At 43.7% G+C, this 24,431-nt stretch overlaps 1 protein-coding gene across 3 annotated transcripts in view; it reads left to right on the forward strand.

Annotated features, from left to right (window-relative positions):
• LOC115465775 (protein unc-93 homolog A-like) overlaps positions 1-24,431 on the forward strand; it is a 135,003-nt gene that overhangs the window by 51,765 nt on the left and 58,807 nt on the right. For all 3 annotated transcript variants that reach the window (XM_030196490.1, XM_030196492.1, XM_030196491.1), the window contains exon 6: positions 730-941. In XM_030196490.1, coding sequence (XP_030052350.1) covers positions 730-941 — 212 coding nt within the window. The remainder of the gene's footprint in view (positions 1-729; positions 942-24,431) is intronic.

Genomic DNA, 24,431 nt, shown 5'->3' on the forward strand with positions numbered 1-24,431 from the left:
TTTTTGCATTTCCAGATAGTCAGGAACACAAGACTTAGCTTTTTCACTGTGCTTTCACGACAGATTCAGGGGCCCTTTTACTAAGGGGCGCCAAAAAATGGGCTGCGGTAGTGTAGCTGCGTGTTTTGTGCACGTGCAGATCAATTATTTTTAGCGCACCTATAAAAAAGACCTTTTTTAAATTTTTGCTGAAAATGGACTTGTGGCAGAATAAAACTTGGCATGCATCCATTTTGGCTCTGAGACCTTACCATCAGTCGTTGACTTAGTGGTAAGGTCTCATGCGTTAACTGTGCAGTAGTTGTCTATGCACATAGAATGACGATTACTGCCCGGTTTCTGCCACGCGCCAGAAAATAGACATTATTTTCTGGCACGCGTAGCAGACACACGTCAAAAATGAAATTACCGCAAGGGCCACGTGTTAACTCCAAATTGACGTGCATTGGGTGCGCTTAGCCACCTACGCAGCTTAGTAAAAGGACCCCTGAGAGTTTTTGTCCTAAATTCAGTGGGAATTAATTAATTAGTTTTATTTTTTTCTCTCTTTTACTTACTTTATTTGTACCTTTTTTTCCCCTATCTGTTATTGTAATTCCTTTCTCTTTCTGTTATACATTGTAATTTTTAGATTGTAAACTGCTTTGGTCTGTGAGTCAGCAAAGGCAGTATAGAAAGGTAATAAATGGAAATGGAAATGGAATTGATAATATGAAGTTTCTTTTGTAGGTACTGGTGTACTAGCTGTGCTGTTAATTGGGTTTTTCCTGGATCAGATTGACCACATAAAAGAGAAGACTAGCGAGAAAGAAAAACAGTCCTTCTGGACAACTTTATTTGCGACATTTCAGCAGCTTCGAGACAAACGCCAGTGCCTCCTCATTCCTCTTACAATGTACAGTGGGCTCGAACAGGGGTTCCTAGCTGGTGACTACACAAAGGTCTGAATGAAATGTTGATACAGTTGCCTGCATAATAGATGCTTCTGTTAGAGATGTAACATGATATCCCTTGGTAATATCCAATACCATATCAGTGGAGTGGAGAACATGGAGAAGAGCAAGAAGTGTGCATTGCAGTTAATTCTATGGGGTTGATATTCAAAGTGATTTAATTGGCCAGAAAGGGCTCCTGGTTTGTGCGGGGTGCTCCACTGATATTCAGTGGCACTTAACCGGTTAGTGCCGCTGAATAACAGCACTAAGGGGTCCTTTTACTAAGGTGTGCCGAAAAATGGCCCGCACTGTTGTAGGTGGGTGTATAGGACACGTGCAGGTCCATTTTTCAGCGTGCCTGCAAAAAAAATGCCTTTTTTTTGGAGGGCTGAAAATGGACGTGCGGCAAAATAAAAATTGCCGTGCGTCCATTTTGGGCCTGAGACCTTACCGCCACCCATTGACTTAGCGTTAACTGGGTGATCATCGTCAGCACACATACACTACCAATTACCGCCAGTTAGTGCCACGCGGTAGAAAATAAAAAATATGTTTCTGCCGCATGTGTAAAAAAATGGAATTACCGCCCATGGCACGTGGTAGCTGGGTGGTAGTTCTAAATTGATGTGCGTTGGATGTGCATAGGCACCTACACGTGTCTTAGTAAAAGGGCCCCTAATTGTCAAACACAAAATCGGCTATTTTGTGGGCAGTCCAGGGACAGAGTCAGCACTTACATGGTTAAGTGCAAATATTCGGCACTTAAATGGATAAGATGACTGCACAACTAGGATCACAAAAAAAAAGGCCGATCATTATTCAGTTCATCTAATGAAGTTTAGTGCTGAAATATTGCACTTAACAAAATACCCGGCGTCATACAACTGGAGATTCAATTCTGGTGACTGGGTATGGCTTGGAATTAGATATCCGGGGGAAAAATGGTGACTGTCACCGGCTGAACAGTGAACCCTATGAATCTGTAAAGAATGGCCTGATAAAAATACTCTTATATTCTACTGAAGGACCAGTTCAGTAAAAATTTCACTTCAATTTGATTTCTTAATTCCCTATGCCTTCTATTCTTTATAGTTAAGACAAGTGGTTTGGGTATCAAGAGGTACTACTACATCAATAATGCACCTAGTATATCTCTGTCTTGTAGCATCTGTTTTTATTTGAAAGATTACTAATAATGTGTACACAATAAATGATCACTGCAGTATTTTTTTGATGCATCCAGGCCTGCAGAGGTACAAAAAGCAAATGCTGAGTCAGTTCTGCAATAGCACAATGCATTTTGTTGTTTTTCTATAAAAGATCTTAGAAGAACAGGACCAAATAACATGCAGTTAGACTAGGTAACTGTGAATGGTAATGATTCCAGCTAGAGATGGGCATGATTTCTTAAAACTGGTCCTTGGAATGTAAGAATCCTAATAATTCAATCTAGACATGATGATGTAGATAAAGTGCCAAACAAACAAAAGGAAAGTCCAAATCTCCCGTAAAATCAAACACAAACCACAAAAATTGGTGGAAGATGAACCAAAACAGACCAGAAAAACCATAAGGAGTAAGAGCACCAGAAATGTTTAATGGGACCCTACACGGTCCTTGTTTCGGCCAACAGACCTTTCTCAGGGGTCCTGAATCTGACGTTTACAGGTGCACCTCCGAGATACTCATGAAACAAAAAGCAAAATACGCTAGTGCTGTCTGATAGCGGACATAAGCGTATATGCTAATGAAAAAGTCTCAGAAATTTCATGCCATAAATGGCTCAGTTCAAATTTCCTACAGTCATGGAATACCTTCCTTTCATCGCTAAAGAAGAAAGAAAGCACTTCTATGTCTTTGCATGCAGGAGAAAGGAGCATCGAACAGTCAAGGTAGAATTTCCCTAGGTTGTGAATGTGCTTGTGGTTTTTTTCTGTACGCACATGTGGCTGTTCCCTCTCAACTCCAACAAAAAGAGACAATATTACTTTCTACTGTTACACATTGGGGTTTCTCTCTTTTTCCAGCCCTTGAGGTCATGGGTCCTGTGGTATGGTATGAAAAAAAAGTGTGCTCATGCAAAAAAAGGTCCATCAATTTTTATTAGACACACATAATTCATCAAAAGCAACGACACTGGTAGGCAGTTCCTGCTACTCACAGTTTTAGTCCTTCAGAAAGCACACAGTGTTATAAAAGGTGTCAGTTCTTCTTCTAGATACCACAAAGTGGTATGCTTAGCACTAGTGGCCCTACCAATAGGCCAACTGAGGTGGAGGCCTCAGGCAGCACCATTCATGGAGCAGCATCTCGCTCCTTTGCACCCCCCACACAAGCCACAGTCTGGCTTCTTTCTCACCCCCTTCCTTTCTCAACCCCCTTCCCTGAATGCACCTTCTTTTTTTTTTGTTTTCCCAAAGTTTGCAGCTGCTACAGCAATTCCCATATGCTGCCCTGCCACTGGCACCAGCTTCTTCTCTGTACTGTGGCCTGCCTCTGAGGAAACAGGAAGTTACATCAGAGAGGCAAGCCGCAGTAGAGAGAAGAAGCTGGTACCGGCAGCAGGGTAGCATATGGGAATCGCTTTCGCCAACGACTTTTGGAAAACCGAAAAATAAGGTAGACTCATGGAAGGGGATTGAGGAAGGAAGGGGGTAGATGCCAGACTGCGGCCGGGGGAGGGGGAAAGGAGAGAGTTGAGAGAGAGAGAGGGTGAAGGGAGAGATGTTGGGCAGAGGGTGCCATCTCATCCTTGCCTCAGGCAGCAAATACTAAAAGTTAGGGGTGACTACTTAACAACAGATGGCGTAACTGGGCATGCCTAAGTGTGCCATGCAACACAGCAGCAGAGACTATTCTATAAGTTGTACGCATTGCTTAGTGACACATCCATGACATGCCCATGCTCCATACACATATTTGTCACTTGATAGTTGCACACTAAGCGATTTAGGCGCACATAACTGCCAATCATTGGTGACTATCACAGATGTAAGCACTACTATTCTATAAACTAGGCACCAGCTTATAGAATTCCCTTTTTTAGGTTCCTCAGTGATGTACCTTCAGTGCCAGAGATAGGACTAGATTTTTCTGTACCCAGGGCAGATATTCAGAATTATTCCTTCTCTCCCCCCCACCCCCAGTAAGTAAGTCTACCACCAGTGCTGCAGCACCAAAAGGTTCAGGAAAGGTACCTGTAACAAAGAGCAGCGGGAAGGGCCAGGAGTTTGGGGAAAGATGCTAGGCCGAGGGAGGGAGGGATATAAGTGGGAGTGTAGCCACGGGGGAGGGGGAGGGGCTAGGAAAATCAGAGAAGCAAGTGCAGGGCTGAGAACGAAGGGAGAAAATCTGTATGTGGAGAGTGAATGGTGATCCTATGGGTAGTGGCTGGGACCCCATGGGCTGGATATGGATGATAAAGCACTTCTTTAGGCTGTTTTTTGATGGGATAACCTGATGATACATTGAAAATAGTGTCATAGAATGTGTCTGGAATTACTTCACCTGTTAGGAGGGAAAAGATTCTTACCTTATTAAAACATTATCAGGCAGATATAGCTTGTTTGCAAGAAACAAAATTGACAGTTTGAGAACACATGAAACTGGATCCAAGATGGCAGAACGCACCTGGAGCACTTTTGAACTTCTCCATTCCTTCAGCAATTTTTTGTTTTACTATATGCCTAAGTGGCAAGGTAAAGCCGCTGCTCAAGATCCCCAGTGGCCAATAATCCCTGTGGTGGGTCCTATGGATTGACTATTGAGAGGCTCTGGTTTGGTAGAAGGGTCAGAGGACAGCCTGCTTGAGATGTTGGCTTCAGGGATGGAATTACCGGCATATCCTGGGCTTGAAATAACCTTGAGTCCTGACTGAAGAGCTCCTCCTCTGCATCCTCGAGGATCTAGCTCTCCACTCCTGGAGTCAGCGGTGTCTCTGCTGGATAATGCAAGCAACGCTGGATTGAGTGGGACTCAACAAGCAGGAGCTATGGAGGAGACATTGGTTGCCGCTCCAAAAGTGAGCATTACTGTGGCAACAACTCTCAGTAATGCTGAAGGGGGGGCCTCAAGGGAGGATTCTGGAACTGATGGTCTGTATCAGATATCAGTGGTGCAAATTGCTGAATTTTTGCAGAAGAAGCCTGACAAGGTGACCCTGGATTCGCTATGGTTCCAGTTAAGACTCTTTTTCCTCAGACTCATGCCCTTTCTCAGAAGACTAATCCATTAGAAGCTAAAATGGTTAACTCTGATTCTGAAGTGAAGATACTATCTGGTCGAGTTGACTCAATGAAAAAGGATATTAATGACTTTTAAAGTTACAGCTTATGCTTGTGAAGGATCTAAATGTGAAGCTTTGGAAAATTCTGCCAGGAGTAATCTTTGTTTTTTGAATTTTCCTCGATTAAACACAGTTCTTCCTAGGGAAATGTTAAGTAGAGGAGTGTGGTAGCCGTGTTAGTCCACTCTTAAGGTTATCAATAGAAATCAAACAAAATAAAACATGGAAAAGAAAATAAGATGATACCTTTTTTATTGGACATAACTTAATACATTTCTTGATTAGCTTTCGAAGGTTGCCCTTCTTCGTCAGATCATTTGATGGATATTTGGGGTACTTCTGAAGATAAACTTCCTCCATTTTCTCAGATGTATTATATAGCTGAAAGAATGGCGGGGCAATCTCAGACAGCTTTGGATATTTCTGCAGTGTTGGAATCTTCAGACTCAGAGGAAGCAAATGGCATCTACCTTATTGGCTACAGTTGCTTTGGCTCCTGATAAATTTTGGCTTATGAGGATGTACTTTAAAAATAAAGAAAAACTGGTTTTGGTTTATAAAATACAAGCTTTTCCTGATGTTTCTAGAGATACCCAACGTTGTCATAGGCAATTTTTGCTAATGAAACCAGGAGTTCTCCAAGTTGGTGCAACTGTTCTTTGTGTGTGTGTATATGTTACCCTTGTAAATGTACATAAGTACATACATAAGTACATAAGTAATGCCATACTGGGAAAAGACCAAGGGTCCATCGAGCCCAGCATCCCGTCTACGACAGCGGCCAATCCAGGCCAAGGGCACCTGGCAAGCTTCCCAAACGTACAAACATTCTATACATGTTATTCCTGGAATTTTGGAGTTTTCCAAGTCCGTTTAGTAGCGGTTTATGGACTTGTCCTTTAGGAAACCGTCCAACCCCTTTTTAAACATAGAGACATATCTAATGATGCACTTACAAGGGTAACTTTGAGCCGTCTTCTTTGAGCTGTCACACCATTCAGCTTTTCTTGTTACTAAAAGGGCGGTGGGAGAGTAAATAACACTCATATTTTGCTTTTTATGATAATTGATATCCACTCTGTAATGCTTTAGTTGCTATTTTCCTTTCGTAAAAATTTCCTTTCGTATCCTCTCATTGTAAGTCTTGGATCCAATAATGAGGACTTGAGTGAATTTCCTTTTGTTATTGAAAATTTTTCTTTATTTATTGATTGGAAAAATCACTTTTCTGTACAAGTGGATACTTGGTATATATGTTAAATATTAAAATGTTATAAATAAATAAAAACAATACAAGTAACTGAACCAAAGCTGGGTTGGAGATATATTTTTCCCTTCTGTCTCTCAGAAGAAAGCTGGGGTGGCTGTGTTATTTCACAAGAACCTACCATGTGAGGTTAAATTGGTATGAAAAGATGCTAAGGGCAGGTATGTTCTCCTGTCCGTAAACTATGATGGGAGCTCTTTCTATTTATTAGCAGTGTTCGGCCCCAATGTTTATGATCATGGATACTTTAAGGAGCTGGTTCTCCAAGCCAATGATCCTTGCTGGTGATTTAAACTGGGTTATGGATTGTGGTTTGGACCACTCAAATGCAAAGGCAGCATCACTGGAACAGAATGCTGCTAGGGGGGGGGGGGGGGGGGTTCTCTTACTTATGCTCAACTTTGGGATTGGTAGATGCTTAGAGATTGCTGCACCCAACTGAGAAACTACACCCATTTTTCATGGGTTCATCACATTTGGTCCCAAATTATTTATTGTTATCCCAATCTTTGTTCTCTAGGGTGCAGAGGGCTGAGATTGCTCCAATGGAGATCTCTGATCACTCATTTGGGTGCAGCTAGATATGGGGGAGGCAGGCCGAGCTGCTGATGGCTGGAGATTTCCTCCTTATTTATCTCATGAGAAAGATTTTCAGATGTATTTGCTACAAAACTGGCAGGACTTTCTCCGATTTAATGACCAGCATTTGGAAAACCCACTCTTATTTTGGGACACTGGAGATAAGTAGCAACCCGTGCCAAGCGCATAGCTCAGGGCATTGTCCATCTGGAAAAGAAATTGGCGTTATTAAAGAAAACATTAATTCATAATCCTACAAGAGTCTCTGAGGAAGCTTTCTTACCTACTCGGTCAGCATTCAACGCATTCATTCATGAGAGGATGTGGAAGATGCTCTATAGGAAATTTCAGTATTACCGCTATGGGAATCAGCCTGGTTGGTTATTAGCCCAGGTAGTAAAGCATTGTTACGGTTCCAATATATGTTAGTAGTTTGCAGACAGTACAACAAAAAAAGTGGGAGAGCGACCAAGGATACCAAAGACAGGAAGATGTACATTAAATGAGAAAGTTTATTTGAAGTATGAAGACTCGACACAACGTCATGTTTCGGCCGTTAGGCCTGCATCAGGAGTCTATAAAATTATATATATATGATAAAAACAAGTCAAATATTAAATAATAAACATGTAGAATACACACATATATACATAAGTGTAAAAATATAATACAGTATATATAAATATAAATGTAAAAATAAACCATAACTCTAAGTTAATATAATTGACAATTAATTATTATATTTATGAATTAAAATGCATATAAAACAAAATTTATATTTAGGGCATTGTGTCTATATCGGAGAATAGTGAATATTTATATATGCAATAAATATTAAAAACAAAATCGAGTCTTCATACTTCAAATAAACTTTCTCATTTAATGCACATCTTCATGTCTTTGGTATCCTTGGTCGCTCTCCCACTTTTTTTGTTGTACTGTTGTATCTACCATGGGGCGGTTTGAGTTCTCTGTCTTCTGGCGGATTTCTTCTTTAGTAGTTTGCAGACACCAGCAGGGAGGACCAAGCCGCAGGAAATTGCGTCACAATTTTATGACTATATTGACTATTTTCATACATTTTATGTGGCACTGGCTGGAGGTGTTAGCACCCAATTGTCAGACTATTTGGAAAATTCAGGTTTACCAACTTTTTTTCTCATTTGGATACGGATCGTTTGTCTACATTTTACTGATAAAAGAAATACAGCTTGGTATTAAGCAACAGAAGAGTCAAACGGCTCCAGGGCCAGATGATTTTTCTCTGGAACTTTTCATGTTTTTATCAGCTCATCTGTCAGGACCCTTGCTTGTTTATTATGAGGCGTGTATAGATTAGGGTTCACCCCCTGATTTATGCGAATAAGGCACTCATCTCTCTTATTCCCAAGTCTGGTAAATCTGCACTCAGATGTGATTCTTACTGGCTGATCTCATTGCTGAATGTAGATTTAAAGACATGACCCGAGTACTGGATAATCGTTTAACGCATTTATTACAGTTATTGATTGGGGACCACCAGATGGGTTTCATTCAAGGTAGACACTCTGTGGTGAATGTTCGTAAAGTGTTATTAGCAATGTTGAAGGCTCAAAGAGATCAGATGCTGGGGTAGTGGTTGGATTGGATGCCAAGAAGGCATTCGATCATGTTGGCTGGTCCTGCTTATTCCACACTCTTCACTACGTTGGTGTTTCAGGCTGATTTTATCAAGCCTTAGCTACATTGTATTCTAACCCACGAGCTGCGGTTTTGGTCAATGGTTTTCGTACGGAGACCTTTCCAATAGAGCATGGTACTCGACAAGGATGTTCATTGTCTCCTTTGCTATTTGCACTTTATTTGGAATCTCTCCTGCGAACAATACAGTGAGATTCTGATATTGCGGGGCTTCCACTTGGCTCTGCTTCCTTGAAGATCCTTGCTTATGCAGATGATATGTTATTGATGCTGTCGGCCCCTCAGTTTTTGCTTCCCCAGGAAGTGCTGTAGCCAAGTTTGGTTTTTTCTCAGGTCTCTTAATTTTCATAAGTCCTTAGCTCTTACATTTCAGGAGGAAGTGCAACTCACCTGGGAGGGAGTTTTCCCCCTCACTTGGGCAGCAGATTCGCTATAATATTTGGGTTTATGGATCCCTCGTGACCTTACCTGCCTGTATAATTTAAATATACCACTTCTCCTTATGTTTACTACACAAAAACTTCAATCCTGGCAACATTTTCCAATTTCATTAATGGGGCATATAGCTCTCTGTAATATGATGCTATCGCCATTTTTCCTGGTATTGAATTTTAGATTTGAATGTAGCTCAAGGTGAGTTGCATTCAAGTACAGCAGGTATTCTCCTGTCCCTGGAAAGCTTACAGTCTAAGTTTGTACCTGAGGAAATAAAGAGAAGTGACTAGTCTAAGATCTCAAGAAACAGCAGTGGTATGTGAACCCTGACTTCCTTGGTTCTCAATTCATTGCTCTATTAAGTACAATGGAATACGAGTTTATCTGTAATAAAACGTGTTTGGTAATTCAAGAGTAAACTAAAGGCCAGCAGTTCTGAAGCCTAATGGCCATTTGGCAACCTACCACAAAAATTAATAGACAAATCATTTTGTGGTTGGCTGTAACTACAGGATTTCTGTTACAGTGCTGCTGAACATCATTATTCACATGGCCAACAGGAAGATGCTGGGCTGGGGAGCTAGGGCTGACTGGGAGTCAAGTGTTAAAGTATCTGCATGTATTTCCAGAATATTAGAAATACAGTTCTGTTTAATATGTTGTATTATGTTGGTGTGCATTATTTGGATATTTTTGGCACATAATTCCTGAAGTGTATTCAGGTTGCATAACACCATCAGTAGCAGAGGTACTAGGGGAGGCGTGTGTGCATCTGCACCAGAGACACAGTGCCCCCAGTGTCCCTTTACTACTGACATAGGTGTTGCTCCCAACCCTGCTCCACATTAGCCCTATGCTAGCCCCATCTCACCTTAGGCTCCCCAGATAGCTGAGACACTTAACGCTTATGCTGAAGTAGCACCACAATTCTGATAATTTGTTTTGCATGATGAACTGTAAGGGGAAACATCCTAGCTCATATTTTCCCACACTTGCCCTGCAGGACCTCAGTTCTTCAAGTTTTCAGGATAACAACAATGAACATTCATGAGAGATGTGCATGCTTGGCCTCAATTGCATGCAAATTTCTCTCATGCATTTTTGTTGTGTATATTTGAAAACCTGGCTGTCTGGGAGTCTCCCAGACTGGTTTGGAAATCTCTGTATTGCTGAGAAATGTAGAGTGTGTGTTACTCAACTAGAGGTACCAGTTTTATACTAAGTTTCTTTTCAATCTTGCATAGAATCCACATTTTGCTCCCATATAAAATTATTCAGTGAATGATGCTGTCAGCTGAAATGGTGGGTTTAATAGGTGGGAGGTCCTATGCATTTTCTCTTCCACTCCCCCTGTTAAAAATCCTACCTTTTGCTGGCAGGGATGTCAAAGCCCTGCCAGCAGACCTGCTGCCCAAGCCACCCCTCCCCCTCATGCTGCTTCAGGAACAAGGAAGTCTGCAGCGTTTATCCAGCTGCCAATGCCAGCACTCCCCATGCATGCTCAGTTAATGTACAAATTGAGCATGCTCAGGGAGTGCCAGTGTCGGCAGCTGGAATCACACCAGAGACTTCCTTGTCCCTGAGGCAGCATGAGGGTGAGGAGGCGGCTCAGGCAGTGGATTTCTTCTGCTGACGGGGCTTCAGCATCCCTAACAGCCATTGAATGGATGCTGCAGTTTTGGAGGGGGCCTGAGCCCAAAGTTGGGGGGGGGGGGGGGGGTTACAATACTGCACTACTGGAATAAATATGATTAGACCTATGAACTGTATAAACCAGTCACTGAAAAAAGTCCAAAAGAGTGCGAGTGATTAATGTGATACTATTAATTGAAATGTGAAATTTATGTCGGAAAAGACATCAGTAGTTACTTGCATACCATGCATGGCTGTATTTACAAGCCAATTTCAATGGTTGCTATATTGTAACTCATTTCTCATTCAATGGACAAGAAAAACCTCCTTCTACTTAAACATTTTTCTTACTGCAATTAAAAAATTCCATTAACATTGAGCTCCAAACATACATTGAAAGCACTTACTTTTAGTTGTTGTCATGCGTGTGTATTATTGGATCATGTGGCCTGCTGTTTCGCTCCCAGGCTTGCTCAGGAGATAACCCCATGACAACTGGTATGTGCTCTGTATTCAAATAACATCCAATCTGCTCAATGGAATAGCTTGCCTATGAATAACAAAACAAATGAATAAAATCACTCATCCTAGAATACAAAAGTGCTAATGTGTACTTATATGATACTTATAATAATTACAATTGATTTTCATATTCACAATTGTATACATGATTTGTTATTATACAAAAAAGTGAATATACTATGTACTTCCAAATTATTCTGAAATGTGCCTAAATAACCTATGCTTTGCCTTCTAATGGCAAGGTATAATAAACTGACACGTGGAGGGGCATAATCGAAAGGGACGCCCAAGTTTTGCTGAGGACGTCCTCGCATAGCGTCCCGATGGAGGGGCGGGGAAACTCGTATTATCGAAACAAGATGAACGTCCATCTTTCGTTTCGATAATACGGTCGGGGACGCCTAAATCATGAAATTTAGGTCATCCTTAGAGATGGTCGTCCCTAGACTTGGTCATTTCTGAGTTTCGGCGATAATGGAAACCAAGGACGCCCATCTTAGAAACGACCAAATGCAAGCCCTTTGGTCATGGGAGGAGCCAGCATTCATAGTGCACTGGCTCCCCTGACATGCCAGAACACCAACCGGGCACCCTAGGGGGCACTGCAGTGGACTTCATAAATTGTTCACAGGTAAATAGCTCCCTTACCTTGTGGGCTGAGCCCCCCAAATCCCCCCCAAAACCCACTCCCCGCAGCTGTACACCACTACCTTACGGGTGAAGGGGGCAGCTAGATGTGGTACAGTGGGTTTCTGGTGGGTTTTGGAGGGCTCACATTTACCACCACAAGTGTAACAGGTAGGGGGGGATGGGCCTGGGTCCGCCTGCCTGAAGTGCACTGCACCCACTAAATGCTCCTGAGACCTGCATACTGCTGTGATGGACCTCAGTATGACATTTGAGACTGGCATAGAGGCTGGCTAAAAATATTTTTAAAGATTTTTTTGAGGGTGGGAGGGGATTAGTGACCACTGGGGGAGTAAGTGGAGGTCATCCCCAATTCTTTCCAGTGGTCATCTGGTCAGTTCGGGCATCTTTTTGTGCCTTGGTTGTAAAAAAAAAACAGGACCAGGTAAAGTCGTCCAAGTTCTCGTCAGGGACACCCTTGTTTTTTCCATTATGGGTTGAGGATGTCCATGTGTTAGACACGCCCAAGTCCTGCCTTCGTTACGCCTCTGACACGCCCCTGTAAACTTTCGTCGTCCCTGTGATGGAAAGCAGTTGGGGATGCCCAAAATCGGCTTTCGATTATACCGATTTGGGCGACCCTGTGAGAAGGACGCCCATCTTCCGATTTATGTCGAAAAATGGGCATCCTTCTGTTTCAAAAATGAGCTTGAAAGGGTGCTGGTATCACAATGTACATTGGTCCCATACTATAACAATCATTTATAAATGACCATGTAAAAATAGAATAATATATTGAAAATCTCAGTGCCTACTATTTCAATCGATACATCTGTTCATTTTATGTGGATTGAAATCAGAATGTGCTAACTGTTCAAAATAGAACAAATTGCTCTTATGATTCAAAATGTGAAGTTTAAAACCACTCCCAACTACATCCTAAAATGCCTTACTAAAGCATTCAATTATTCAAGTTCTAGTGACCTGCGATTCCAAATTGCAACTTGAAGTTTCCTTTATAAGTGATGCTGAGTTCCATGTAAATTTCCAACAAAATGATTTTATATGTCACCTATCTAGTCCCTAATGCCACTACAAACACAAATCTTAACTAAAAGATAAGTATTTTCAAGTTTCATCATCAGAGTCAAAGTATGTTTGAAGTTCAATGTTAGTGAAATTTTTTAATCACAGTAAGAAAAATGTTTAAATTGAAGGAGGTTTTTCATGATCATTGAATGAGAAATGAGTCACAATATAGGAACCATTGAAATTGGTTTGTAAATACAGCCATGCATGGTATGCAAGTGACTACTGAGGTCTTTTCCTCCTGATATAAAGTTGACATTTGAATTAATAGTATTAATAGTATTATGTTAGAGTTTATTCACTCATACTGTTTCAGACTTTTTGAGTAACAGGTTTACAATACTAGCAGCTGCACCTTGATTGCCACTCCACTGTGAAACACATGCTATCTGCAATTTTTGCTACAGAACAAAGTCCCAAAGGATTATCTGCCGTTCAAAAGGACAGCATGGTGTTCCAGTTTGTAACCTCTGTTTCACATTAACACAGCATAAACTGTGTCTGAAAAGAACAGTTTGCTGCCACCAGGAAAAATAGCTGATTACAAAGACTGGGCCTGAGCAATGGAACATCTTACCTGGAGTAAGGCCTGAGAGCTGGTGGGGGGGACCTTGGCAATGCTATACAAAGGGCTGTGTGACTGGTGTGGCCACATAGGGCACAATTATGAAGATACTTACTAATTGCTCCCAGTCCACCATCTCCTTCCATTAGTGGTGGTTGAGTAGGCGGGGGAGGGGGGCACCAGCAGGTGAGTCATACAGGGCACAACTATACTTGGTAAGGTTCTGGAATTTAGGTATTACTTTTGGGGTAGGGATTTTGTGTCCCTCCCAATTTATTTTGAGCCACCTTAGACCTCTCCCTGAGATTTTGATAAACTCAACAATCCTGATCACCCCACACCAGCCTTCCCAGATATCCAATTATATATTTTTATGGGATTGCTCAAGGACAGCTGGTTGAAGGATGACTATAATTATCAAAATCTCAGGAAGGGATCTAACGTGGAGGGGCATAATCAAACGGGGGCGCCCATCTCTTAAGGACAGCCCTATAAAGCAGCGTCCTTCACCGTATTATCGAAACAAGATGGGCGGCCATTGTGTGTTTTGATAATACAATCGGGGACGGCTAAATCTCAACATTTGGGTCGACCTTAGACATGGCCGCCATCGGTTTTCGCCAATAATGGAAACTAAGGATGGCCATCTTAAAACCAGCCAAACCCAAGCCATTTGGTCGTGGGAGGAGCCAGCATTTGTAGTGCACTGGTCCCCCTCACATGCCAGGACACCAACCGCGCACGCTAGGGGGCACTGCAGTGGACTTCACAAATTGCTCCCAGGTGCATAGCTCCCTTACCTTGTGTGCTGAGCTCACCAACCCCCCCCCCAAAACCCACTACCTACAACTGTACAACACTACCATAGCCCTTAAAGGGTAACGGGGGCACCTAGATGTGGATACAGTGGGTTTCGGGTGGGTTTTGGAGGGCTCCCATTTACCACCACAAGTGTAACAGGTAGGGGGGGATGGGCCTGGGTCCGCCTGCCTGAAGTGCACTGCAGTACCCACTAAAAACTGCTCCAGGGACCTGCATAGTGCTGTGATGGAGCTGGGTATGACATTTGAGGCTGGCATAGAGACTGGCAAAAAAAAGTGTTTTAAAATTTTTGGGGGGGGGGGGGGTGGGAGGGGGTTGGTGACCACTGGGGGAGTAAGAGGAGGTGATCCCCGATTCCCTCCTGTGGCCATCTGGTCAGTTCGGGCACCTTTTCAAGGCTTGGTCGTAAACAAAAAGGGACCAAGTAAAGTCGGCCATATGCTCATCAGGGCCGCCCTTCTTTTTTCCATTATCGGCCGAGGACGGCCATCTCTTAACCACGCCCCGTCCCGCCTTCGGTACACTATCGACATGCCCCCTTGAACTTTGGCTGTCCCTGCGACGGAAAGCAGTTGAGGCCGGCCAAAATCGGCTTTCGATTATGCCGATTTGGCCGGCCCTGAGAGAAGTACTACTACTACTACTACTATTTAACATTTCTAGAGCGCTATTAGGGTTACGCAGTGCTGTACAAAAAACAAAGAAGGACAGTCCCTGCTCAAAGGAGCTTACAATCTAAAGGACAAGGAGTGCAGACAATCAAAAATTGGAACAGTCTAGATTACCTGGGTAGAGGTACAATGGTTAGGTTCCAAAAGCGACATTGAAGAGGTGGGCTTTGAGTAAGGATTTGAAGATGGATAGGGAGGGTGCTTGGCGTATGGTCCCGGGGAGTTTATTCCAGGCATAGGGTGAGGTGAGGCAGAAAGGGCGGAGCCTGGAGTTGGCGGTGGTGGAGAAGGGTACTGAGAGGAGGGATTTGCCCTGTGATTGGAGGTTACGGGTAGGAGCGTAAGGGGAGATGAGGGTAGAGAGGTAGTGAGGGGCTGCAGATTGAGAGCATTTGTAGGTTAGTAGGAGAAGCTTGAATAGTATGCAGTACCTGATTGGAAGCCAGTGAAGTGACTTGAGGAGGGGGGTGATATGAGCATATCGGTTTTGGCGGAAGATAAGACGCGCAGCCGAGTTCTGAACGGATTGAAGGGGGGATAGATGGTTAAGTGGGAGGCCAGTGAGGAGTAGGTTGCAGTAGTCAAGGCAAGAGGTAATGAGAGCGTGGATGAGAGTTCGGGTGGTGTGTTCAGAGAGGAAGGGGCGAATTTTGCTGATGTTGTAGAGAAAGAAGCGACAGGTCTTGGTCCGATTTGTGTCGGAAGATGGGTGCCCTTCTCTTTCGAAAATAAGCTGGGTAGTAACATATAGTAACATAGTAAATGACAGCAGATAAAGACCTGAATGGTCCATCCAGTCTGCCCAACAAGATAAACTCATTTTACATGGTATGTAATTCTTTATATGTATATCCGAGTTTGATTTGTCCCTGCCTTTCTCAGGGCACAGACCATACGAGTCCACCCTCCACCGGTTTTATTCTCCAAATACCTGCGTTGCCACCCAATGTCTGCTAAGATTCTATAAATCCATTCCTTCTAAACAGGATTCCTTTGTGTTTATCCCATGCATGTTTGAATTCCATTACTGTTTTCATCACCACCTCCCGCGGGAGGGCATTCTACGTATCCACCACCTTCTCCGTGAAAAAATACTTCCTGACATTACTCCTGAGTCTTCCCCCCTGCAATCTCAATTCATGTCCTCTAGTCCTACCACCTTCCCGTCTCCGGAAAAGGTTCATATGCAGATTAATACCTTTCAAATATTTGAACGTCTGTATCATGTCACCCCTGTTTCTCCTTTCCTCCAATGTATATATGTTCAGGTTGGCAAGTCTCTCCTCGTACGGTTTGCAACGCAAATCCCATACCATTTTCATAGCTTTTCTTTGCACCGCTTCCAGTCTTTTTACATCTTTAGCCAGATACGGCCTCCAAAACTGAACACAATACTCCAAGTGGGGCCTCACCACCTCCTTTCTTCTGCTGGTTATACCCCTCTCTATGCAGCCTAGCATCCTTCTAGCCATGCCCGTCGCCTTGTCACATTGTTTCTTCACCTTCATATCGTCCGACACCAACACCCCAAGGTCTCTTTCCTGAGTCGAGCTTGCTAATCTCTCCCCTCCTATTCGGTATCTCTCTTTTGGGTTTCTACACCCCAAATGCATCACTCTGCACTTATTGGCATTAAATTTTAACTTAGTTAATATTAGAAACCTTATTATACTTATTCCCTACACCTCCTATGTCAGTGTATTGTGTGTAGTGTATACTATAATAGTGCTCAGTGTCTGATGTTATAGTTTTAAGCTAACAGGTAGCTTATACAGATACACCAGTGACTATCAGCATAGCACTCCAATTCCCTTCCTCCTTTCCTATCCATCTGGTGTTCTACAGGCACTATGTGTGATGTTATAACCATCTATTTTTCATAACATAAATCACTCATAAGTGTCTATATTTAAATGGATTTGTTACTTATCTTATTCCAATCCACTATCTATGTCTTGGTGTGCTGAGTTCACTGGCATTTATTTATTTATTTATTTATTGCATTTGTATCCCACATTATCCCACCTATTTGCAGGCTCAATGTGGCTTACATAGTTTGTTAACATATTCATTGCGGGTTCAGTGTGGCTTACATATTTTGTTAGCAAAGTCATTGTAGGGTGACAGATACATTTAATATTGTGTCGAGGTTAGGTAAGGGTAGAAGGAAGAAGAAAGGGGTGATTAGGTAGTTATAGTGATTAGGTAGTTATAGTAGATGAGTGTCAGGCGGATTTGTGTGCCCGTTAGTTCTCATTGTATGCCTTGTTGAAGAGATATGTCTTTAGAGATCTGCGAAAAATAGTTGTTTTGTTGATTGTTCTCAGGTCTGTAGGCAGTGCATTCCACAATTTCGTGCCCAAGTACAAGAATGTGGTATCATGCATCTGCTTTTACTTTATTCCTTTACAACTGGGGAAGTGCAGGTCGAGGAACTTGCGGGATGCTCTTGTGGCGTTTCTTGGAGGTAAGTCTACGAGGTTTAGCATGTAGATTGGGGCATCTGCGTGAATGATTTTGTTTATAATCATGCAGATCTTGAAAGTAATGCGCTCCCTAATTGGGAGCCAGTGGAGCTTCTCTCTTAAGGGTTCACTGGCATTCATTTAGCTACCCATTCATCGTTCTTATCCATATTTTTCTTATTTTCTTTTTTCCCTTTTTGTTTGCTTGTGCAGTGCTCCCCTTAACCTCTCATTGCCGTTCTCCGCCGCCCACTCCTTTCTGTCTCTGAGTCACTGCTGCACTGCTCCCTCACTCTGTCCATTCCTGCTCCAGTGCACCTGTGTGCCAGGAGTCAGGACACAGATGATTGCATAAATGTGATATCACGTTAATGTAATCATCCAGGTCCTGGGCGGTACACAGGAGCAGGAGAGGACAGACCCAGAAGCAGGCAGGAAGAAGCTTGCCGAGGCCAGGCTCAGGGAATTTTGCCCCCAGGTCCCCCCTTGGCGTCCCTGATCCTGGTTGGGTTCAAGAAACTAAGGCTGACCAAAGAGGTGGCTTCTGCTAATTCCAGCATTAACCGTGAGAAGGAGTGCTCCAGGTGGGAAATAGAGGATCCCAGCCTGGGAGCAGGAACATTGAAGAGCTGTTCGGAGCCAAAGGTGGTAGCCTGGAGAGGTGCTCCTTGGAGGTGAGGAGGTGAACAGACAGGGAGGTCTGATACACAGGAAGGTCTGCTTGCTGCACAAGTGCTGCAGGCACAGCCTTAGATTGTTTCACACAAAAGGGATGGATATGGACAGGAGGAGCTGTAAATATGTATCTACTGTAGGATTATAAATTGCCTGTAAGAAGATACGAACAAAACCACAGAAAGTGGAAAGAACACAAAAATCCCACAAAGAGTCATAGGACAAGGCAAGGAGTGGGAATAGAGTCGCTGTCTTGACTTCCTTTCTTCTCAACTTATTCTTGACCCACTCCAATCTGGTTTCCGCCCTCTTCACTCTACTGAAACTGCACTTACCAAAGTCTCTAATGACCTGCTACTGGCTAAATCCAGAGGTCTCTATTCAGTGGTGTGCTGGTAAATTTTTAACAACAGGCTTTCTCCCCGGTCCACCACTGCGCCCCCCCCCCATCCACCACTGCGCCCCCCACCCACCTCTGCGCCCCCTCAAAATTGCAGAGCTGGCTATAGCCGGGGGGGGGGGGGGGGCAATGCATTACTCTCTCCAGGAAAAAAAATTAAATGATCCCAGATTCCAATCTAATTCATGTTTAATATGGGATAAAATGCCATAAATAAGTAAATAAATATAAACGTTTAACGTTCAGCACCTGATTCTCAAAGTGGACATATTCCAAACACTATAATGAAAATAAAATTATTTTTTTCTACCTTTGTTGTCTGGTGACTTTGTTTCTCTGATCATGCTGGCCCAGTATCTGATTCTGCTGCTCTCTATCTGTTCCCTTGACTCCGTTTCCAGGGCTTCCTTTCCATTTATTTCTTTTCTTTCCTCCTTTCTTCTTCATTTCTGGTCCTCCGCAGACTTGACTGTACAGTGGACCCAGCTTCTGCCTATTTTCTCCATCCATGTGCAGTTTCTCTACTCACTTCCTTTTCCCTCATCTAATCTCCTTCCTCTATCTTCCCTCCATGTCCAGCATTTCTTCTCTCTCCCTTCCCTCCCCTCCATCCATGTCCAGAATTTCTCTTGCCCTCTCCTCCATCCATGTCCTGAAACTCTCTTCTATCCCCTGCCCCCCTCTACCCATCCATGCTCAGCAATTCTCTTCTCTCCTCTGCCCCCTCTACCCATCCATGCCTAGCAATTCTCTCCCCTGCCCCCCTCTACCCATCCATGCCCAGCAATTCTCTCCCTTGCCCCACTCTACCCATCCATGCCCAGCAATTCTCTCCTCTGCCCCCCTCTACCCATCCATGCCCAGCAATTCTCTTCCCTGCCCCCCTCTACCCATCCATACCCAGTGATTCTCCTCCCTCCCCTGCCCTCCCACTCCCATCCATGTCCAGCAATTCTCCGTCGCCCCCACCCTCCCCTCCTGCTCCCATCCATCTTTTTCTATTACCTCAGTCGAAGCACCAAGTTATTTAAAGCCCTGCTGCCAGTCTCTAGCCTTCCCTGCTTGCTTCTGATGAGTTCGTTCGTTCCCTCAGTCCCGCCTTTTTGGAAAAAGGAAATGACGTCAGAATGACGTCAGAAGGCGGGACTAAGGGCACGAACTTATCAGAAGCAAGCAGGGAAGGCTGGAGATGGGCAGCAGGGCTTTAAATAAGGCGGCGCTTCGAGGGAGGTAATAGAAACTGACGGATGGGAGCAGGAGGGGAGGGTGGGGGCGAAGGACATCGCTGGACATGTTTGGGAGCGGGAGGTGAGGTAAGCATGGCCTGTGATGGCGCCCTCCTGCCATGCTTACCTCGTGCAATGGAGCCGGCTCACCCCGAAGAACAACCGGCTCGCAAGAGCTGTCAAAATTTAACAAGCGGCTCTTGCGAGCCGGCTCCAGCACACCACTGTCTCTATTCTATCCTTATCCTTCTTGACCTATCTGCTTTTCGACACTGTTGACCACACCATACTCCTTGATACGCTATCCTCAATTGGATTCCAGGGCCGTGTTCTTTCCTGGTTCTCCTCTTACCTCTCACTTCGCACTTTCAGTGTTCACTCTGGCGGTTCCTCTTCAACTTCCATCCCGCTTTCAGTTGGTGTCCCCCAAGGTTCTGTCCTTGGACCCCTCCTTTTCTCCATCTATACCTCTTCCCTTGGTACCCTGATTTCATCTCATGGCTTGCAATACCATCTTTATGCAGATGACTCTCAGATCTACATCTCCACCCTTTAAATCTCAACCGTAATCCTGGACAAAATTTCATCCTGCTTGAAAATTTCATCCTGCTTGTCTGACATTGCTGCTTGGATGTCTCAATGCCATCTGAAGCTAAACATGACTAAAACTGAACTTCTCATTTTTCCCCCTAAATCCACTTCCCCTCTTCCCCCATTCTCTATCTCTGTTAATGGCTCTCCTATCCTCCCTGTCTCCTCGGCTCGCAATCTTGGAGTCATCTTTGATTCCTCTCTCTTCTTCTCTGCGCATATTCAACAGATCGCCAAAACCTGTCATTTCTTTATCTATAACATCAGCAAAATCCGCCCCTTCCTTTCTGAATACACTACCAGAACCCTTATCCAAACCCTTGTCACCTCTCGTTTGGATTATTGCAATTTACTTCTCACTGGTCTTCCTCTCAGCCATCTCTCTCCTCTCCAGTCTGTCCAAAATTCTGCAGCACGACTTATTTTCCGCCAAAATCGTTATACCCACACTAGCCCACTCCTCAAGTCACTTCACTGGCTCCCTGTCCACGTCCGCATTCAGTTTAAACTTCTCGTACTGACCTTTAAATGCATCCACTCCTCAGCCCCCCAATACCTCTCCACTCTCATCTCTCCCTACATTCCTCCCCATGAACTCCTCTCACTGGACAAATCTCTCTTGTCGTCCCCCTTCTCCTCCACTGCTAACTCCAGGCTTCGTTCCTTTTCCCTCGCGGCACCTTATGCCTGGAATAGACTTCCTGAGCATGTACGTCTAGCTCCATCTCTCCCTGTTTTCAAATCTATGCTCAAAACCCACCTTTTCACCACTGCTTTTGGCTCCTAGCCAAGACTCAATTGCCTCCCCTTGTTCCTTCTCACCCAGTACTTCCCTTGCCCTTAATTTGTCTTGTCTGTCTGTATTATATTTTTAGATTGTAAGCTCTATTGAGCAGGGACTGTCTCTCTATGTCAGGTGTTCAGCACTGCGTGCGTCTGGTAGCACTATACAAATGTTAATAATAATAATAACAGAGTCAGGCTCTTCAAAAACAGACCAGTGATGCTGAATAAGAATCAAAAGCTTTATTGAAGGATGACTTAAAGGTACCGTGTTTTGGCACACACGGTGCCTTCTTCAGGAGTTTGCATAGATAAAACATAATAAATAGATGCAAATTCAGGTGAAATAAAAATAACTGGTAGATAAAAATATATATCAAAAAATAATAAAAGAAAATTAAAAAATTAATAATAAAAACAGTGCATTGTCTTTAAATCAAACTGAAAACAACTAGTCATAAAATAAGTGAGCAGAGTTAAAGAAGAAGGACATATAAGAGAACATATATGCATTATAACTGGCAGATAAACAGTACTTTGTCTATAAAAAAAAATGGAGAACAACTAGAAAATAAGCACGCAGAGTTAAAAAGAACATGTAAGCAAACATATGTACCTAGAGGAATACAGACAATTTGATGCATATAAAAATACACACACACACACACAAATATAAAGATAATTATAAGAGAATGGACAAGCAGAGCAAAAACATGCAAAGAGACATATTTTGAACAAAATTTAAACATGTGTATAAGAATACCGAAAATGTGGGTGACATATAGGCTGATGCAATATAGACCATATTGAGATATTGTGGATAAAGCAACAAGAGGAAGGTAAATATAATGTGGAGGAGTATAGCTGAATGTGTTAACAGTAGTAATGAATACCGAGCATATGTATAAAGATTGATGTAGAAAGTCAACCAACCTCGTCTGTTTGTGAAACAACAGATCCTCGGTGTGTAGATTCTGAATGGCAGTGGCCTGGGAATATGTGAAAAAAAAGGAAGGCATGTGGAGAAATATATAAAAAGACATATGAATATATTATATGGCGGACGGCACACAAAAGTGAATGGTGATGGATGTGAATGCGAAGGAGGTGTCGTATTGCATACAAAATGATATGAATACTGTATAATTAAGTGATCGAGGAATTGATAAAATGCATACTGAAACACAAACTGGGGATATGTGAAAAAACTTTGAAAGGGTTACATTCCAAACATGGAGGGAAGGTAAAGGATCTAGTGGCGAATGAATATACAGTGCATATAAAAAAAACCAGTGCGGTGCGATAGAGAAGGGGTCGGGGTGCTCCGGAACAAGAAGAATAGAAGCTTTAGAAAAAAATTGTAGTGGGTAGAAATAAAACACATAATAATTGTGTGATGGAAGGTTGAACGGTAGAAGGCAGTGAATTATAGTGCAATGAAGCAGAATGTAGCTAAGTGCCAAAAAAGGGTGAAAACGGAGAGAACGCTAAACAGTGTGTAAAGAAAAAAGTGAACCATGGCGCATTGGAGCAAAATAAAGCTGAATGCTTAAAGATAATAAGTACTGAAGATTAAAATGTGGTCTTCACTTTAAAAAGACCTTTGTAGTTATAAATGCTCGTCACTTCTGGCAGCCGCATGAACTCTCAGCAGCCATTTTGAAGCGGCGCCAGGAGCAAGACAGTCTGCAGACGTGCCGCGCAGGAAAGAGGGGCTCTTTCCTGCCACAAAGAGGTCACTAGACCACCAGGGCACCACACTAAGGTAAAGGAGGGGAGGGGACGATAGGTCGCCCGCCCGTCCACCCACCAGCCTGCCCATTCATCCACAAATTTAGACAAATGGGTAGGCTGGCAAAACCCGCCTGGTTACCCGGCTGTGTCCTTAAAAAGAGGACATATCCGGGTAAAAATGGACATATGGTAACCCTACTCAGAGGTATAAGGAGATGCAACTGCTTCTGCTGCCCCATGGAAATTGGGCCACCTGGTTGGCTTTCCACCTTATAACTGAAAGAGAAAAACGCCTAGATTTCGACCCAAATCGGGAGATAGACGTTTATCTCACAAAAACGAATAAATCGGTATAATGGAAAGCCGATTTTGGACATTTTCAACTGCACTCCATCGCGGAAGCGTACAAAGTTGATGGGGGCAAGTCGGAGGCGTGGCGAAGGTGGAACTGGGGCGTGGTTATCGGCCGAGGAGAGATGGGCGCCTTTCGCCGATAATGGAAAAAAAGTATGCGTTTGTAGCTAGAATTTAGGGCACTTTTCCTGGACCCTGTTTTTTCACGAATAAGGCCCCAAAAAGTGCCCTAAATGACCAGATTACCCCCAGAGGGAATCGGGGATGACCTCCCCTGACTCCCCCAGTGGTCACTAACCCCCTCCCACCACAAAAAAAATGATGTTTCACAACTTTTTATTTTCACCCTCAAATGTCATACCCACCTCCCTGGCAGCAGTATGCAGGTCCCTGGATCAGTTGTTAGGGGGTGCAGTGGACTTCAGGCAGGTGGACCCAGGCCCACCCCCCCCTACCTGTTACAATTGTGCTGCTTAATGCTTAGTCGTCCGACCCCCCCCAAACCCACTGTACCCACATGTAGGTGCCCCCCTTCACCCCTTAGGGCTATAGTAATGGTGTAGACTTGTGGGCAGTGGGTTTTGAAGGGGATTTGGGGGGCTCAACCCATAGGGTGCCTGGTTGGTGTCCTGGCATGTGAGGGGGACCAGTGCACTATGACTCCTGGCCCCTCCCACGAACAAATGCCTTGGATTTATTCATTTTTGAGCTGGGCGCTTTCATTTTCCATTATCACTGAAAAACAAAAACGCCCAGCTCACAAATTGTCGAATAAAACATGGACGTCTATTTTTTTCGAAAATACGGTTCGGTCCGCCCCTTCATGGACCCGTTCTCAGAGATAAACGCCCATGGAGATAGACATTTTCGTTCAATTATGCCCCTCCACGTGGCTGAATTGCTGCTGGACACATCACCCAGCAAGGTAGTATGTGCTGCCCCAGAGTGGCATGCCCTCAGGTCCTGTGAGTCCCATCCATACCTGCTTGGATACTGGTTGCTTGGCTGGAACTGAGAAGGTTGCTGTGAAGCTGGGCTGGGTGGTGTGGGCACTGGTACCATCTGCATCTGATGTGGAGGGTGGTGCTGTTGGA

Source organism: Microcaecilia unicolor, chromosome 3, assembly GCF_901765095.1.
Source record: "Microcaecilia unicolor chromosome 3, aMicUni1.1, whole genome shotgun sequence".
Taxonomy (NCBI): domain Eukaryota; kingdom Metazoa; phylum Chordata; class Amphibia; order Gymnophiona; family Siphonopidae; genus Microcaecilia; species Microcaecilia unicolor.